This window comes from Thermobia domestica, chromosome 11 (assembly GCF_964235325.1).
Source record: "Thermobia domestica chromosome 11, izTheDome1.hap1.1, whole genome shotgun sequence".
Taxonomy (NCBI): Eukaryota; Metazoa; Arthropoda; class Insecta; order Zygentoma; family Lepismatidae; genus Thermobia; species Thermobia domestica.
The window spans coordinates 65,116,804-65,131,258 of record NC_137464.1 but is presented as its reverse complement, the minus strand read 5'-3'; the positions used below and the strand labels follow the sequence as shown (position 1 = coordinate 65,131,258).

Sequence of the window (14,455 nt, the reverse complement as noted above, 5' to 3'; positions counted from 1 at the left end):
ACACGCTAAAAATTGGTGGAAATTCCGGGGACGTGTTCTGATTAACATACTGGAAGTTCCAACATCTATTTTAGGGAAAACACGTCATACTGAGAAACCTCTGCCTTCTTGGGTTTGACGTTTTTGATAGGAATAGCTCTTATACAAAACATTCTTTAAATGTTATTTTTATCCCGATTTTTATCAGTTTGTATTTTTTAAATTTATAGGTATATAGGGTGAGTGTAAAAGTACAACCCCAAGAAGAGTGAGAAACACTGTTCTTATAAATATATTTACCGCCATAGAAAATTTAAAAAAAAAAAAATCGATTTCCAACGCTGCGAGAAGTGGCTTCTACTCAAGTTCAGTAAACGGGCATTTCCCTCTACTGGCCTTGGTTTCTACTACTGATGTGCTGCTGTCTTTTAGGATAATTTAGTGAGTTTTTGAAACAAGACTGTGAGAGAGTAATGTGTTGGCGGTTATGAAGTGATAGAATACAATCTCATGGATACCTTGTGGATGTGTGGTTACCTCCTTCAAGATCCGCCAGTTTCCGGATGGAGCGGATTCATGGATGTCGTGATATTCAGAAGCCACCGGAATACCAGACATCAGCTGTACGCACCTTCCCTTTGTCAATTTTGTAGCGTCAAATGGACATTTCCACTGATTTTTTTTTTTTTTTTTTTATTATTCTAAAAAATAAACTTCAGAGCTAGCTGATTAAGAACACTTTCTTTCGCTCATGCGACGATTCTAACTAGTCGAAATTTGCGACTGAATTCCGGTCTGCTACTCGTGAGCTTAAAACAACGACCACCATGTTTGTACGTCACAGTTCGGTACAGAGGAAAAGGTCTGCGCCGCTCACTAGGGAAACGGCTTAGCGAAAGATACGATGCATGTTTTTCAAGCGTGTACGACGTTGCTAATAACACAAAGAATAAGAAAAGTAACAGAATTTAAGGTTTATTAAAAAAAAAAAGCTATTTATTTATTAGCACTTATTTGAATATACTTGAATATCTTAGGACATAGTTGAAGTGTACTAATCTGCTATATTATTGAAAGTTTGCAGCCTAAGGTAAGAAACTAATTAATATTCTCATGTTTCGTTCACCGACCGACCTTACGAAGCGAATTTTATTCATTCTTAAGAAGAAAAAATCAACAATATAAAAGCATAACTATTTGATAGTAGAGTGCTAATTTCTTATATGCAAGTTCATCGTGGATTCGATCGTTATGCGCTCAGGGGGAAGCCCATGGAAATTAATACATGGAAAAACATTTCCCCAAGTAAAAATAATCTAAATTCTTAATTGAGTTCAACACAAGAAAGCACAAACTTACGATGATAATTATGTTCATGAGCATTCTGATAATTTACCAGTGCTATTATCGAACTACTTTACACATTAGCAATATTATTTCATAATAATACCATCGCGCTTACTGCCGTTTTCTTTAGCCCATGGAACATACTCGAAAATTGTTTATATTAGTCCATGTGAACATTTATAAATTGACTGAAGTGTTTTGAGCACATGAGTTAACATTTAAACCAACAAATAAACAGATGTGGTATCACAGTAATGATTAACTAGTTAGAGTGGCTTATCACTGAATAAAATAAAATGAAATTTCTACTTTTATGCTCTATGAATATGTCCTGTAGGTAAAGGGAGACGGTTGATTAATGAGAGTGAATGATTTTAAAAGAATCGGTGGAATGGTCATGTGGAAGAAAACGTCTGAATCGCGAGAAAACCCACGGACACGATGTTGTCCACCACAAATTCATATGACTTGAATTTGAACCAGGTACCCCTCACACTAGAGGTGAGTGCTCCACTACTGATCCACTGTGTCCTTTGATAATGAATGTTTGTGGTATGTCATGACGAGTAATGAACACAATATTCTGTTCCAGTGAGTGAAACAATATAAGAGAAATCAAACTACTGGACGAAACTTAACAAAGGCTGAACTTTTCAAACGTTTGCTTTTATGACTTTTTTTCTTGTGGGCCTCAGAACACAAAACGTAATACTTTCACGATATGATCTTTTGCAAATGTACCACCATATACCAAACATTAATCATCTCAGAGCTGAGGGCAGGCTTGTAGCCACCCCAAAAATGTAGGAGGGGGCGGTAGAAGTTAGGGGGTCTAATCCAACCATATATTATAGTTCATCACCATATTATAGTTTATTTGCAAGCCTACCTTGAAAATTTTAGGGGGCCAATAAAAATTTAGGAGGCGTGCCTCTCGTGGATATGGGTCTATCTGAAGGGGAGAAAGAATATAAATAAACTTACGTTTGTGTACTTAGAACACTATTTCGTGTGAAGTTATTGAAAAGAAAAAGCTGAAATTTCAAAGTAACAACATAAGTAACACATAATGAATTTCTGTCAATATTCCTCTTGTTCAGGCTCGAAAACTTCTGGACGCCAGGTAGTGAAGGCGATTGGAAATAGGAGTCTGGCTCCTAAATAAGTTAAATAAATAAATTAAAAAAAAAAAAAAAAACTCATGTATGAAATTTTATTATGGTGCCTAGGTTTGAGAACCGGCGCATAGGTCACAAGACAAACTCTCCAGCACTTATCTTGTTTATGATGGTCTTCCGGCAGCCTAATCATCGGTCTGCCTCTATTCGCTATAGCTTTCTTCAGTTTCAAACCACCACGGTGACCACAAAAGCATTTCCCTTGTAGAAATATAGTTAGAAAGTAAAGCGCGTATAATACGATTCTTGTAGCGTTAAGATAGAATAGTTGTAGCAATGATGTGGGGTGACCAATTGCTAATATGCAGAGTAAATAGTAGAAAAAATTAAAGAATGTAATAGGATATGAATATTTTTAAAGGGATTAAGAGCTTATTGGTGCAGAAAGTGCTTATTTGTAGCCGTAGTATAAAAGCATGGAGATTCACGACGAATCTTCAAAATAAAGAAAAGCTATAATATGGTGGCTAAATATTCTCAATCTGGGCTTGAACTGATATAGTGCTTAGACTAATGTTTTTTGGGAATACAATAGCAAAGTAATCTTGTTTAAATGTATAAGTATCTAAAATATTTTTAAGATAGAACATTACAAATGACCATTAATGTATTTCAAGCTACGAAAATAGGCCTTATTAACACGTTACGTTTTTATACAGTAAGTGTATTATTTATTTTGCTATTTTTTCTTTCACTATTCTACTAAAGTTACTTGTACTTTGCAGTAAGAAACTGTAATATGAAAAGATTCCCTGAAGCTTCCAATGCGACTCACAGAGCGATACGGACCTGTGACGTCACGCCAAAACCCCTGTCTGTGTTGCCGTGACGTTAGCAGCTCATTTTTCCATTGTTTGAAGTGTTGTATCTCCGTAACGAAGAAATATTTTTCTGAGATTTTTGGTATGTGGTATATTGAAGACTAGTTCTACACGATGGTGTCTTTAAATTATAACCTTTGGTCAAAAAGGAAATGTCCATTCTACCACGATCTACACGTCTTCTTTATGCCGTGGATGAGTGCAAGCAAAGAAACCAACAGTCGTGTGTAGTAGCGTTTGATCAACCACTTTACGCGAAGGTATTGGACATAGTTTCAGCCACTAAACACAGTCCACTATCATGTGTAGTATTGCGTCTAGGAAGTTACCTTCTCATGTCTTTTATGGACTCTGTGGGAAACATTATGGCTGGAAGCGGTTTAGAACTTTGGAAATCTATTTACGCCAAGAATATCATGGTTAGGGACAGGAGTTTTTCGCAAGTTGCGAAATCGCGAAAGTTTTCCTACAAAGCCGAGAGTTGGTTTTCCAACGAACTACGTCAGATTGAGTAAGGAAATAGGTATTTTGAAGTTGCGACAAAATGCGATAACTGACATTTTGAGCGAAATGTGCCGCAAATTGCGACAAATTGCGAATTTTTAAAAACGTCAATTTTAGTTGTTAAAATACAGAAATAAAAAGTACATTTTTTCAAAGGGGATAAAAATTTAAACTTAAATAACTTGTGCCTGTCGGCAATACGAATACTGACTGAAAGGATTTTTTAAAATATAGTTTGGTAATCAATGATAGAAAGCTACAAATGAAAGAAGAAAATGTTGAAACATGCAACATGCTGCACTTTTCATCAGAATAATAATTTGCAGACGAGATATACTAGAAGATACTGCACTAATGTATTGTATGTATGTGTTTTTACATGTATATATGTTTTCGGTGTATACATCGAAATGTGTGGTGTTTTGTGATTGCAATCGTGATGATACTGTGCTAGTGTATTTTAAGTTTTTGGACTTGTAAAAGAAGAAAGAAATAATTTGTTGTTAGTAACTGCATAAAGAATAACTTCATTGTCTAAGTAGCATTATTGATTTATTGCTTATTACTTATATTGGGCTTACATTAGAATTTGTATAATTTATATTAGAGTTTGTAAAATAATTTACTTAGCGACAAAATTAGAAATTTTATATCTCAAAAAGCGACAAAATACGAAATTTTTAATTTCAAATGCGAAAAACTCCTGCCCCTAATCATGATTCATATGATAACGGGAGCCCTTCGGGGCATTTCTTGGTGCAAATTTCCTTGACAATCCTTCTCCTGGAAGATCTGAAGGAGGATTCCGACTTCATTCAACAACTGAAGGCATTACGCAATGATCTACTGGAAGAAAAATTTCGCTGAAAACGGTTAGAACGTCTGAATGCTTGATCGAAAGTTCTAGGCTGTTATACGTCAAACTGAAAGAAGTTTCCTCATCCAGTCGTACTGCCAAATTGTGGGTGCAATACTTCCAAATGGTCAATATTATGCGTCCTTTATTAGAGGAGAACACTCTGGCGACTGAGAACTCCATCTCTACTCTGTAAAAAGCATGATTCCGTATTTGCATGCCGCTGGGCACCTAAATTACGCAAAGTTTCCTCAGATTTGCTTTCAGTAAATTATGAAATTAGAAAAAACCATGACAACCTCAGAATTCGAACGGTTCACCATTCAAGGCTATTTCACTATTAGAAGATCTGATAAATTTTTGTCAGGAGTTTGGGTAGACATAGTCATCGAGCAAGTACTTATGTGGACTATGAAAACTGTTGGAAGACTGGCACACGGATAGGGGCTGTCTAAAGGAGTAATTGCTCGTTGGGTATATGCAATGCCAGCTTCATTGACCATTATTAAGTCGATTGAAGATTTTAGTGAAATCTATTCCGAAACGTCCGAGCAATAGTAGAACTTCGCGAATGTCGACGGGCCAGAGACAAAAAGGACGTCGAAAAGCTAGTGGGTTGGCTCGTAACTCATAGCCCATTCAAAGGACAATCAGATCTCATTGTTTCATTACCTACTGGATTGGTTGCTGATGAAACTGTCAACTGTGGTGATGCTCATGAGTGCGTTATACGCGCCATGAAGTCAATTGTTGGCCAACTTTTCCATCGCCTTCTGTGCGTTGTACGCAGTGAAGAGGAGCTAGCATGTTACCTAAAGTACGAGCCGGCTGTTACACCAGCTCCACTTTTCGATGGTTTAGTAATGCAAAAAGGAAGCAAGTCAGCACTCATAAGCGTTCTGCAGGAAGTAGGACCTTGTGAAGACACTCTTCCATCAAATTCTGTTTTCACAATGCATTCCTATTGCATTGATTGGTATGGGTGCGTCCAGCAAACTTTGAACAGATATGGGTACAGTATGTGAAATACATAACTAATCACCTTGGTCGAAACGTGACGGTGGTGTTCGACGGCTACGTCTCTCCAACCACAAAGGACGAAGAACATGCCATCAGGCGTAGAAAACAAGCAGCGACAGTTATCACAGACGCTACACTACCAACTGTACCACAGGAAGTATTTCTGACAAAAGCAAAGAATAAGACACACTTCATTGCACTTTTGTCCGGGCATCACAAAAAAGCTGGCATCAAAGTACTTCAAGCTCCAGGTAGTGGTAGCAGATACTGTGGTAGTGCTAAATTCTGTGGAAGTGTCAGAAAAAGGATGGAATTCCGTCATTGTAGATCACGGATGTAGATCAGCAGACACTGATCTTCTAGTTCTTATGGTTTCTCTTTCTGGTGACCAAACCATCTGAATGTTAAAATACCTGGGAAGAGAAACGCAAACAACAACAGATCTTCTGCAGTGACAAACTAAACGCTGGCCTTAGGAATCTCCTTCCCATACTTTTCTTCCATGCTGCAACAGGTTGTGACACATCTTAGGAAAGGAAAAGTCAGATCTTTCAAAAACCTTATAAAGAACGAAGTTTTTAAGGAAAAGGTGTTAATATTTGACAAGCCAAACGCCACTCACGAAAAAATCGTTGCTGGCAGGCTTTTTTGCTTGCTTTGTATGGATGTGACATTAATGGAACTTCGGACCAAGCAAGACATCAACTGCATGTACCCAAAATAGCAAAGCTATCTCTGAAATTAACATTTGATTTGGCGATTCTTTCACCTACTTCCTCTGCAGCAAAGCAGCATTTCTATCGAGTTTATCAGCAAGTGAGACTCAAATTCAAATTAGTTTGCTTCTCTCTTTTCCTGGAAACAAAAAAAACTTTTCACTAATCTGCTTTCTTTGGAACAGCATGTTTCCAGTTCCAATCAAACAAAAATTGTTTTGTCCCATTTGTTGTGCCTTTTATAATTGTAGTCGGGGGAGGTGAGCCGTCGTGACTGCAAAGTCCGGTGGATAGTTCTCACAGTAAGAATAGCACTCTAGAAATACATTCATGGTGATTATACTGCTCTATCAATTCTCCTCCTTTTTTTCTTTTACTCAAATTCATATTCACATAATATTCTGCATTTAATTCCTTTATAATTTTCCGTTTTTGTATCATACGTAAATATTTATAGTCTTTGTTTGTTTATTTATTTATCTGCTACGTTCAAGAATAGAAGACTGTGCATTTACCTTCAACAGAAAGGGGTTGGATGCTGACGAACTGTTTTTACAAACCCGTTCTCCGAGTTAGTTGCAGCACCGGACAATGTCTTACATATCTCCTTCAGCTGTAAACCTAGATGCCATATTAGAAAGTGTCTGAAAAGTAGTCTACTATGTACTAGTATATGTTGACACTGCGCTGACCACGGATGCCAGAACCGAGCACATTCTGACGATGCTGAAGACAATGAAACAATAGACGCTGAAGTGTAACATGCAAAATATTTTCAACAATTTTATAGAATAACAATAATTGCGAATGCTGTTATATAACATAACAAACAACAAAAACTATGTAAATCAGTGTTTTTCGGCTCTCATGGTCTGACTCAATTAGGACATTATTATATAGTTTCAGTAAACACCGTTTCGGTCAGTATTTCCAAACAACATATGTATTTCTAATTATTCTACTCTTTAATGTTTATTAAAACTTTTAATTTTGTTTACCCCAATATCATAGCACATAATTCAATTAAAGTGGTCAAGAAGCACTAAATTATGTTTTTATTTCAAGTTAACCTTTCAGTTATGTAACCCGGCTTAAAATGTTAACTTGGCCCGAGAAATAGCTTTATCGGACTACTACTTTCAAAACTACACCCCAAAACGCTAGTATCCAATATGGCTTCAGTTTTTCAAAATGGCACATTTTCCCCACATTGGATGCTTTGGAATTTTCTGAATGTTAATTAGAACACTTCACCGGACATTTCCACCAATCTTCAGCGTGGTTTTGAAATATCTGGATCAAAACCTAATATATAAACCCTTATATACGGCAGCCATATTAGAAATTGACGCCATATTGGATGACGTAAACGTTGGAGCGGCGAGGACTTTCGGGGGATGGTTAAGGTCTTGCCTACCAAGTTACGAAAATTCACTAATTTTGTGTAGGTTTCACTGAACTTTTACCCCTACAGACTGGTCTTGAACTCATACAGCGTACAATAAATGTAACAAAAGATTACGGCTTGCTGCACATAAAATTGAATAACTCAGTTAGTTTTAGAGATACAGCAACGTAACTGGGCTCGTTGGAAAGCTCTTGAAACGACAAAGAACGATTACTTCAGCATATTTTCTCGTATATGTACTTCTTTCCAAGTTATTTACAGTTAAATCTCAAAAAAACAGATCAAGAATGCACATTGTTTTCACTTTGAGATCCTCTATTTGAAAGCAATGTCAATATAAGACATGCAGCGTTTATAAATAACAATATCCAATGTGTTTTCTGCAAAATGAAGCAAAAACAAAGTTCCTATCTCGAAATGCATAGTAGATATAACGTTTTAAAGTATAAGAGATGTATTCGGTTGTCAGCCATATTGATAACGTCATATCTGTTTCCCCAAGCTGGATTTTTTAGGACTTTGAGTGAGTTGATTAGGATAACATTCTGAACATCTCTACCAATTTCAGCTTGTTTATCAAAATGTCCGGGTTAAAGCCTAATTTTTCTGGACTAACACCAAGAAACATGACTTCATGAACACACTTCTCAACTTTAGAGTAATATATACCGGTGGAATAACATTTAAATACATCCTCATCTATCGACTCCGATACATAGACTGATTCGAACGAAATTCACACTACAGAATGCGTGTGTGTCTATACACGGCATGATGATAGTTTGAAGGTTCCAGCACTTCGGTCACAAGACAGGCTGATCGTAGGGTTTATACAGAGGATCGTGTTGTTAGTTTGGAGGTTCACAGACAATAAGAGGAGTGTAAATGCATCAGCCTGTGTGAGAAATGCTAGGAGGTTTCCAGCTAACCCCTGTTCTGAACGAAAGGCTGGCTGCTCGATCGGCAGAATTGCCATTTACGTGAACTATGGCGGGACATGCGATGGGAAGAAGAGAGTTCCTAGAGAAGAAATCACCATCTTCCTTCCCGCACGTGCCACAGCAACAAAACGAGGAGCACAAGAACAGAAGGATTGTTACGAAGATTCTAATTGGCAGGACGAAGATTCTAACAATGAATGCCAGCAATGCTACCAAAGCCACCGTGCCCCACATGAGCAGAACACTGGACAATTTATTATTGAAGGTAGATATATTTCTATGTTCCTCTTGCACGATTACACCTGACACCTACTCATAACCAAAAAATTCTTCGGTGGTGTCGGAAGAGACGAAGAGCAAGCCAGATGAATGGCGTTGGTATTCAATGATGAAAATCATTTCTATCTTGGACACAGTGGTTGACATGATATGGAGGAAAAGCTATATATCTTCGCCTCAGACCTTCATCCACGGAAGTATGAGTAATGCGTCTACATTCGCAACATTGTCATGCTTTCCTTCGAACTTATCTCGACACTACGAGACCCCATCTTTCAGCATGATAACGCGTTTCGCCATACCATTATGGCAAGGCAACGTGTTTTTATTTGTGTACACTTTCTATTCTAGCCTACTAGTTCTCCAGGCCTCATGCCTGACTGTCAAACGATCATCTTCCAGTCACGCCAAGATATACACCAAGCGTGAAATATCGTACCCCAAAAGATGATTAGCATCTGTACGACCGGCTAAGTGCACAATAGATGATAGTGTAGTAGATAAGGTGGCTTGCACGTGCTATTGAAGCAAATACTATACGATTTTCTAACAACTTACATGGAATGTTCGGTCCGGATATCTGAATTTCTATTGGGGTATTTGAATGCGTTTCCATCAGTGTAAAATTGTATCTATAAACGAGAAGGATAAGCTGTAAAATTAATTAACCACATTACAAAGCAGCATTAAATAGGCACTTCCACGCGCCGGTGTGTTTGTCTCATTTTCAGGAAGCCCAAGTTTAATTTCAGGTGCCCTAATGCGAATTTCATCGACCTAATTTTCTACTTTAGTTATACAAAGCTAATTAAAACTACACTTTTACTGGGTATCTTACTCATTCTACAAAACAAGACAAAATAACATTCACATTTGGTACACATTTAGAACTCATCTACGAGAAACACGTTAAAAAAAAAGGTACCATTTATTTTTATTAAAGTTTTACATACACCATTATACACAAGAAACCTAAGCAATGAAAAATGAGAAATTCAGAAGGAAATCACGCAAAGGACATACTAGTATATTCAAAATACTATTTCAGTATTCACCTCATGGAACTTAAATAGTCAGGATAGTTGGTTGCAGGATTCGAACTCCCAAACACAAAATCGACAATCATTCATTGACATAAAAAAAAAATCCCCCTTTACTACCATAGCTATAATATCGTTTGATTTAAGGTGTTCGACTCCTCAAAGTTAACCTTAGTGTTTACATTTCACTAAACCAATTTGCTTCTAAATCTAGTAACCAATTGTTACTCACACAAGCAATACATTTCTAATTCTACGATTCAAAATAATACTTTATGACCGTTAAAAAAAACACTTATTATTTTTTAATTTATTTACTATTTTTTTTAAAGTTACTACTAACCGATTTAATCAATCCTGGGTGACAACAAACTTGGCGCAGTCTGAGGAGTAACACCAGCAAGTGATGAGTTCGAACATTGTCATCTTTCAGTGTTTGCATCTTTTGGTACAAAGCAGATAAACTACTTCCTGGGGCGAATGGATTTTTAGGATTAACTGAAATAACGATGTAACATCTGCTTTTAAAATGTTCTTGCACACAGAATAAAATATACTGAAAACTCACTCAATTCTAAAACAAGCATTCAACTCATAAGTAATTGTATCAGGTTAATAAAGGGCGCAACATAGTATAAAGCCTTGGGTGATAGTTTTTCGTAGTTTTATTATATAACACTCATCTCTGATGCGTAGTGTCCTTAGTTCCATTCCAGCTCCTGCCAAGTGGGCTTTATGGTGGACAAATACCATGTGTGTGGGTTTTCTCGGGGTCCTCCCGTTTTCTCCAACTTTCTTTATTCCACCATTATCTTTTATCTCATTATCGCCATCTCACTTAGACTCAGTGCATAATTGCTGGATGTTAAACAATATATATAAATGAGATTGTGATTATGAGCACTCCACGCATCAGAGGTAAGTGATTTACCGCTGAGCCACTTCTGTCCCTTCTTGAAACCAACATGCATTTTACAACGTCATAAGGCAATATACCATTAATTACAAGTATACAAAACTCAAGAAGCGATAATTTTTTCACGTCGTGAATTCAAAATGTTTCGAAGCTTAATGATTAATTCTAAAGTAAACGACAGAAAAAAAATCGCATATGAAACTCTAAATTACGTTTAAATGACAAGAATTGCATTAACTTAAAGATAATCAAATCTTATCGTTGGACCAAAATCGGCAGTAAGCGGTTTATAGGACTTGCACCCTTATTCATTCATTCTCACTTATCGTCGTGCTAATAAGATGACCAACGCTATGACTGCCAGTGGACAGAATAATTGCTTATTTATACAATATTTTATTGAGATTCAAGTTATTAGTGCTAACCAGGATGAATTGTTTTGTGCGGGTATGATCAACATTGGAAATTTGAATATTTCAAGTGTGTCATTCCTAGCTACAAGTTGAAAACCAGCAGGTTATGAAGGAAATAGTAGATTAAAATGGGAAATGTCCCCAAGCTCGTATTATAGCTTACAGGTTATGCGATCATGGCACAGGTTTGACATGTATCGTGACACCATTAATTAGCTTCATCGATCTAGGGGAATTCAGCCGCATGCGGGTTTGCCTGAGATTTTCAAATTTTCGCTTTTCCGTCATTTTCACTGAACGATGGAAAGATTTTCCATAACTGAACAAAAATGAGAAATATATAAAGGTTTCCTTGATTACTTAAACTGAAATACATCGAAACGGTCTAAGTACGTAATTTATAGGTTTTGTCCTACCGTATCCCCGCCGAAAAAAAAAAAAAAAAAAAATACGGCTACATGGCTGGTACATACAAGCATACATTTTTTACGTTTTTTCTAACTACTACAACTGCTAAAAATATGGGTATGTTCTGCAAAATTCCATGTAAGATGAAAAACGAACGTATGTAAGCACACTGACAAACGAGAAACAACTAGTACGTGATTTAAGATCGACCAAGGAACACATGGCTATTTCATTTCAAATCGTACACGTGATAGCTAAATGTGTACCATGATCATCTTGAAACTGATGAAGGAAGCTTTAAGATTGTTCCTTTTATACACGAGGGTTGGTTAATAAACTTTGAAATTAAGTTTGTCTTTCCCAATGTCTTTTTAAATTTGGAAAAATGAGTTTCGGGTTGGTGATAAAGTTCTATGAAATAAATATATATTAAAGATGGACATGACCAGAATACAGAAATAAAACACTTTTGGTCTTTGATGATTTGCAACAGTGTTGCAATCTCTTAAAAAATCACCACAGAGCAGCAAAGTGAGGAATTGGTGTTTTGAAGGTATTATTAAGAAAGAACAAAAAGTGCTAGAAACCCTTTTTGTTGTTTATTTTATACTATATTTTCAACTCTTCTAAACCATACCAAACAGACATTAGAGATGTAACATAAACTGTAACAAAATTGTTGAACTAGGAAAAAACTTTGTTGTGCACATACTTCAGACATTTTCTGTGCCTAAATGAAAACACATAAGATTTGCTTTAAGTTAGGTATAAATACTATGGAAACATGACATTACAGTAAAAATATTATTTTCTACCTGTCTGTACACTACAAGTTAGAATTTAGCATGAAAAAAGTGAAAATTTCAAAATTGGACTATTTTCAAAAACTATATCTCGAAAACCCCATCTTGAATTTTCATAAAAGTTACTCAAAGTATGCACACGACATTGTTCTCCAATCCTGTAAAGACAGACTTGGTATTATTTTTCTGCTAAGAGAGAGATGGGTTTTTATATTGCACCTTACACAAGTTGTAAAATAATAGTAAAGTAGTGAACAAAGTGTGGGATTGACAACACTGCTTTTGATTTAAATTCCACATCCAAGGTGTTATAACCATAGTAACAATGTAAGTAAATATACTGACCAAGAACAGGTTCAGTAATTACTACGACTTATTTTATGTAAGCACTCACCAGTATCACAGCTTTGCAAAACCGTCTTCTGTAAGCTTTACTTGGGTTGCTGGAAATTTATGGAGACGAGCAGAGCATCCAGTGGGTATAGGGGAATCCATCTTGATCAGTACACTTATGGGAATTGTACAGACATTTTGCACTGAAGGCCATTCGAAACCATTTGCAGTGCCATGTGGAATTATGAGAGAGATCGTAACATCTTCCAGTTTGAGTGATACGTGGGTTATTTGTCCCATCCACTACTATAGGCGTAAATAGTACCCCCGCGGCGCAAGGAGGCGCTCGAGCTCCTGGGGCGCAGAATATATAGAAAGTAGGGGTACATAACAAGCTTTGCGGGGAGGGGAGGGCGCTGAAGCTTTAAGATACGCCACTGTTCACTACTGATTGTCTAATACACATGATACAAAATCAAGTACACACAATCCATCACAGTATATCGAGGTTCGGTTACGAAACTAAAAATAAGAGGTTTCTTTGTATGAGCAGTAGTTCTGACAATGGAAAGCTCATGTGATGCAATCCAAAAGTGGCTGGACTGAATTCCAGTCACTGGTTTCACATTCACCTACTTTTCCCTTTTAATTGAACGATATTCTTCGACAGTACACTCGTCTAAAAACATAAATGTTGTATTCTTCATAAACGTAGAGAGGTTCCAACGAATCCTCTTGCATCTCTAATTGCATCAACAGGCTATGTTACAGATTAAATTTAATTGCACAGTGTTTTACTAAACCGCCTACACCATCACAGGAGTATTTTCCATCATCAGTAGCTGAAAATAGTCTCCTTGTAACGTTGTCACTCATGCGTGGTAGCTCAAATAACTGAAATCTGTTTTTGAAATGGAAAGCTCTCTGATATAAATACCTGGGTAGAAAACGCCTGTTCATGACACAGTGCAGATATTTCATCCATGATCAACTGGACAGCACATAGTGCATGCGAACTATTATCAGCCAAGTCATCACTAACTACTGCAAAGCTATGTGTGGTACCATGAAAGTATTTAACACATGTAAATATTGAGATTTGGTTCAGTGGTAAAGAGTTCACCTCTGGTGCATGGGGTCCTGGTTCGATCTCAGCTCGCGCCAAGTGAACTTTGTGGTGGACAAACACCGTGTGCGTGGGTTTCCTCCCACTTTCTTCAATCTACCATTTCATTCATTTTTCATCATCACCGTCTGCTTTAGCCTAGCCGGCATAACAGTGGGACGTAAAACTCAAAAAATTCATTTCATTTTTCAGATTTGGGATGTTCGCCAATGATAACTTTGCGTCTCTTTCTGCAACACAATCATCCAATTCTCTGCAAAATCAAAGTGCAAGACCAAAGTATCACTTGTTAATGGATGTACTTGATCTTTTCTTAGCAGCGGCTCTCTTTGAATGCGGCGAATGTGAGCATGACAGACCCCTTTCA

General features: G+C 36.9%; 1 protein-coding gene across 3 annotated transcripts in view; it reads right to left on the bottom strand.

The window, feature by feature from the left end:
• The window catches only part of lds (transcription termination factor lodestar), an 84,768-nt gene that overhangs the window by 27,011 nt on the left and 43,302 nt on the right, over positions 1-14,455 (bottom strand). For all 3 annotated transcript variants that reach the window (XM_081730502.1, XM_081730503.1, XM_081730504.1), the window contains exon 13: positions 10,433-10,587. In XM_081730502.1, coding sequence (XP_081586628.1) covers positions 10,433-10,587 — 155 coding nt within the window. The remainder of the gene's footprint in view (positions 1-10,432; positions 10,588-14,455) is intronic.